The 5789-nt window shown below is 32.8% G+C and overlaps 2 protein-coding genes across 2 annotated transcripts; both read left to right on the top strand.

Moving 5' to 3' along the window:
• Positions 1-525: 525 nt before the first annotated feature.
• Positions 526-1140, top strand: LOC145032538 (large ribosomal subunit protein eL27x-like). The gene has a single exon (XM_078981385.1). The coding sequence runs from the start codon at positions 600-602 to the stop codon at positions 1005-1007; it is 408 nt and encodes a 135-aa protein (XP_078837511.1). The 5' UTR covers positions 526-599; the 3' UTR covers positions 1008-1140.
• Positions 1141-3916: 2776 nt separating this feature from the next.
• On the top strand, positions 3917-5319 carry LOC145032539 (uncharacterized). The gene is made up of 2 exons (XM_078981386.1): positions 3917-4342; positions 5068-5319. Exons 1-2 carry the CDS (start codon positions 4031-4033, stop codon positions 5197-5199), a joined length of 444 nt encoding a protein of 147 aa, XP_078837512.1. The 5' UTR covers positions 3917-4030; the 3' UTR covers positions 5200-5319.
• Positions 5320-5789: the final 470 nt, after the last annotated feature.

The raw sequence follows: 5789 nt of genomic DNA on the forward strand, positions 1-5789 counted from the left end.
AACATGAACAAAATAATTTGTTAAGCGAACGAACATGAACAAGAAAATCTCGTTCGTTTATCCGTTCGTGTTCGTTTGTTGTTCGGCTAACTTAAACGAACGAAATGAACAAGACCTTGTTCGTGTTCGTTTGGTTCGTTTACAGCCCTACGTTTACTTAATTTTTTTTGAAAAAAAATGAAGATGGATTGTTAATGATCTAAAAAACCCTACAAAAGCTTTTTCATCCACCAATACTACGATAAAAAGAATGAGTGACACAAACATTAGGCAAAATAATTGCTATGTTCAAAACTGAACTTTAATAACGATCTCCATCTGATCAAAAACTTGAATTTTATACTTTTTTGGGTAATGGACTAACGGTACAATTGAATTCGGCCCAAACTCTCGATGCCACGAGCCCACAAGCACAAATCTTGATAGCAAATTGGCAATTTTCAATTACTCCTGTTTCTGGGCCTTTTATAATAGCTACCAGCCCACCCACGTCAATGTTATGCAAAACTTATAAACCCTAGAACTATATCTGTCGTATCGTGTTTAAGAAGCGCGGCGGAGGCAAAGGTAAACCTAAGAGAAGATCAGAAGAAGTGGAAATGGTGAAGTTTTTGAAACCAAACAAGGCTGTCGTTGTTCTCAACGGCCGTTTCGCTGGTCGGAAGGCCGTGATTGTAAAACAGTTCGATGACGGAACTCGTGACCGTCCCTACGGTCACTGCCTGGTCGCCGGAATCGCCAAATATCCGAAGAAGGTGATTCGTAAAGACTCAGCAAAGAAGACTGCGAAGAAGTCGCGTGTGAAGGCATTTATCAAGCTAGTGAACTACAACCACATAATGCCGACGAGGTACACTCTCGACGTCGATCTCAAGGATGTCGTCTCGGTCGATGCTCTCCAATCGCGCGACAAGAAGGTTACAGCTTGCAAAGAGACCAAAGCAAGGCTAGAGGAGCGGTTCAAGACCGGGAAAAACCGTTGGTTCTTCTCGAAGCTCCGATTCTGAGTTGTTTTTCGTGTCAGGTTTTGTTACGTTTTTCCCAATCTTTAGTTGATGAATGTTGATGATGATAGACTAATTAATGCTAGTTTACTTGTATCGATTTTTGGTTGCAAATCAAGATACGTTTCAAGGATTAGTTGTTTGAACCTCATGGTTGTTTGTTGGGTTGGTTATCGATATGATTTTGTTCCTTTCATCGTATAATTGCTGTTTAATATTTATATCCACACCATTCATCATGAATGGAGTACTTTCAGCTGATAAATACAAATCGATGTGATTGCATTTGAATAGTCTTTAATCAGATTAGCTTAGAAGTGTATTTTTTATTAATCTCAGACACTGTAGGCGTCGAATTCGTTCTCATGACTATACTGACAATATCGATTTGGACCATATGATTTGAATTCATCGTGTTCCATCGATTTTCAATGCAGAAGATGATTGTTTTATCGTTGTATTAGTATTTCATCCCACGAATTAAACTAGTTAGTGAGATCGAAGTAAAGCCTAGTGTTGAAATATGAAAGATCATTTGTTTACAAATGCAGTTAGAAGGTTAGAAATTTTAAGTATATTAAATTAATTTATTAGATTGGGAATTGTATTAGGTATGAACCGAGATATTTGGATCTATGAACTTGCTCAAATGATTATAAAAAGAGTGGAATAACAGCAAATGATTCATCATACAAGATAACTAAAGAAAAATGATATTTGTGAAAATTTTCCGTTCTTGTTCATCTTCATCATTCAATCAAAGGATATGAGCTGAAACTTAGGATGTCCATTTGATGAACAATATTCCTTTTATTAGCACTTTGTTAAAGTTTTATATAACCAAGTTCAAACAATTAATTCATTGTTTCTTAAATAGTAAAATCGTCAAAATATAGTTTACATATTATTATCTGTTACATTTTCTAAATTTTCTTTGTTTTTTTTACAAACATTAACTTTAATCAAAAGTAATTTATTTACATTTTTACATGTATAAACGATTTAAAGTTTTATAGAATCAAGATATCATATTTAGTTTGTATTATCAGGACACCCCACTTATTAAATATGACTTATGATTCTTCTTATAAAACAAGACCAAAGGCTAAGATTAAGTTTGAAGATGATATATATGTATAGTCTTTCTCCTATACCAAATTTATGTCGTTTAAAAGCATCTTTCGGTACCTTGGTCTATCTCATAAACCAAAGTTAAAGTTTAATATCAAATAAGTCAAAAAGTTAACATTCTAAGCTACTCTTGAAATTAACAAAAATGACAAGACCAAGTTTAAAAATTATAACTGCCTTTTATAATTGCTCTTAATGTTATTTTGGATTTTTGATCTTGTAAACATAGCTTTTAGTCCATATTTATGAACATTTTTTTTTTAAATTTATTTTGAATTCTCTTAACATGTTTAATTGTAATTTTCTTGTGATTGATTTTTTTTCAGAGAAACACAATTTTTTTTCCAAAAAATGCTCCACATATTTCATTGATTTTTTGGTTTGACTCATAATCTTTGTTGGTGTTTATAATGGTTTTAATAGAGAATCAGTTGCATTTTTGCTTGTTAATTTAGAATTTGAAGTTTTTGCATTGCAAACTTGAATGAAATTGTATAACAAATGATCTAGTGTGATCTAATTTGGAAACTAATGGTTCAACATCTACTAATTTTGAGACTGGAAGGTTCTACATTAACAGAAGTGCCTGTGTGTTAACTTGAAAATGAAATGTAATGTCTTATTATATGAGTATTGATATGAGTATTGATGAGAAAAAAGAGTATCAAAGAAATCCAATGATCGTATTATAGGTCAATTTACATCAAAGATACATTAATATTTAAAACATATATTGGAATTTAAGAGTTGTCTTTCTATTTGATTATGAATACAATCTAAAATATCTTGCTAGCATAGATCATTTTTCACCACCCGCAACAATCTTTGAAAATCTTGCAAATAGAATTTGATGCTCACTTACCAACAAAAGTTGGACACAACATTTCTCCTTGTTCCAAAAATGATATGATGTTTCTTTCAAAATTTAATGTTGAAAACCACAATAAACAACTACTAAAAAAGAGAAAATTGAGCTAAAACGAAATAGTAGTTTGCTAAATATAAATGTTTTTTTTTTTTGAAGAAAAAAAGTTAGGTTTTTAATTTTTTTTTCCCAATTACTAGTAAATTTGGGAAAATTTTAGGGGTTTAAAAAATACCATATAAAACAATTTAAACACTTATATTTTTTTAATTTAACTTTTATACTATGTAAACTAATAAAAAAATCTTAAATTGTTCTAAACAGTTATGTATAATCTTAGATTTTATTATTCTATAAACAAAAGACGATCACAAATCTTATGATCCGATTAGAACTCTAAAATCCTGACTTAATATGAGCTTATTATATATTCAAATTTCAAAAATTCATTTATTTAACTTAAAAATCGAGCATAATAGGTCACATGAAATATAACAGAGCATCGTCAAATTATCCGTTCTTATAGAATTAAGTAGAATATCATGATTAATTATACATGATAATTTTTATTATCGTTCTTTGTTTCTTTTTTTCACTTAAAATGTTCTATTTCTAAACTATGTTTCTTAACATAATACTAACATAGATAATTAGATACTAAACAAACAAAACTTTACAAACAAATAAAAAAACAAGTTTATTTTGAATTTTTGATAGGATCTCCCAAGTTCAATCTTATAGTTACAATCTTACTTACAAAACATAAAAGATCCTTGTGTCACAAACTTATTCAAAAACATCGTTGATATACGAAGGGATCGGTGTGAACATATGGTTTTAATCCCATTTAAATCGATTAGTCCAAACAATTGGGCCTTGAAACCTACTTTAGGCGCACATCTCCATGTCTCATCGTTTATAACTTTCACGAGCCTAACATAACGGTTGGATCGCACGCGCTTCGACGATCCGCTTAAGTTGACTGTTTGCTTGCAGTTTGCACTGATTTCGCACCGGCTTTGCGACAAAAATGGCGGACAAAGAAACTTCGATTGTGCTCAAACACGACGACGAATCGAACCGGCCTCCGAATCCTTTTTCTCTGCTGTTCACCAAGTTTACTCAGGTTTTTAATTTCCCTTCTCGACCACAGCCGCCGGAGAAGAAAGAGTTGGCGAAGGTGGAAACAGAGAAGAAAGCGATAGTTCGTGACGGTGAAGTGGTGGGGGAAAGTAAATCGGCTACGGTTACGTATCCGGATGGCCGTTCGAAGACCGTTACTTCGTTGAAGCTTGAATCGGAAGATGCGGTTCAAGAAACGAGTCCTGCTGTTCTTTGGCAGGTTTGTATCTATCTGTATATCTATCCTCGTTTTCTGAACCCTATATGCCTGATTTTGCTATTTTAGTCCTGAATATTCTCGGAGTTATTTTCTATCAATTCTCGTTGATTGAATATATTTCACACTATCGGATCACGAAATCGAAGCTCCTTAATTCTCTCTCTCTCTCTCTCAGTCTCATCGTTTTCATTGTAACCACGAAATCCCTACTCCTAAAATCTTGGTACTTTAATTGTAAAGTTTGGTCCTTTTTCTAATTTGGGCTCATTATCTGTCGATTTCTTGTTGATGATTATGTAATTGAATTGAATTTGTGTTGTATTTTATGTTGATAATCAGTAGGAGAAGGAATCTAGGAATTGTGATCTTATGTTGAGTGATATTTGGGGCAAATAAGTTAACTACACTAGTACAGATTGGCTGGATAAAATCGATTCTAGTTTATAGGTCTTGGTTTGCTCACAGTACCAGTTGGCAATTGGTAGGTCATTTAAGTCCAGCTGGTGGATAGATCATAGATGTTGATGTTGAAGGTTCCCTTAAATTTTAGAACACTTATCATATCCTCACTAAAGGGCTAAGGGCTCCATCCCATGTAAAACTAAAACATTTTCTTTTTGGCTTATATGGCTAGAATTTTCAATTTTAATCCATATATTATTTATGAATTATGAATTGTTACTAAAAATTATGAAATATCTATTCCGGTTGGTGTTTGGTTTTAGGTTTATGCAATTGGAGGTTTCTTTGTGTTGAGGTGGGCGATTGGACGATGGAAAGAGGGCAGGGCAAGGAAGAAGCCATCTGAATCTGATGATGTCCCACCACCACCCACACCCACACCCAATGATGATTAGTAGTGCCTATGAAATATGGTTAAAGATTCCATCTTTTTACATATGTCGTATATTAATTCAAATACTCTGTTTAAATCTGAGAATTACTTTGAATATACAGTTTCCAACTTCTTTTCTTTACCACTTGCAACCTTCTTTCTTTTTGTTTCTCTTAGTACAAATAGCATCTGTTTCGTTTGATTTGGTCAAAACAGATTGCACACCATTTGTATTGAGATCTCAGACTGAGACTGATTGACTAACTACTGATTGAGACTGATGTCAGTGGTACAAAAATTACAATTTTTTGCTATCGGTCCATGGTTGGATTTTGAAAACAAGTCGGGGTGTGACTAAATACTTTTCCTTGATTTGTTACAAGAAAAAAGGCTATAAAAACACATATAACATGATCCTTTTGTTTGCCAATTGATTTTGCATTTCACAAAACTTGATCATGGTTATGAGCCAACAACTTTACCATTCATAAATGCTACATTCGGTTGACAGTTGCATTCTTACACGTTTTTAAATCTGAAACTCTAATTAAGGATTTTTACTTTCGTACCACTAGGGCAAACATGTAGGGATAAAAATATGTAGCTTTGTTC

The sequence above is a fragment of the Lactuca saligna genome, chromosome 2 (genome assembly GCF_052625555.1).
Source record: "Lactuca saligna cultivar CGN05327 chromosome 2, ASM5262555v1, whole genome shotgun sequence".
Classification (NCBI taxonomy): Eukaryota; Viridiplantae; Streptophyta; class Magnoliopsida; order Asterales; family Asteraceae; genus Lactuca; species Lactuca saligna.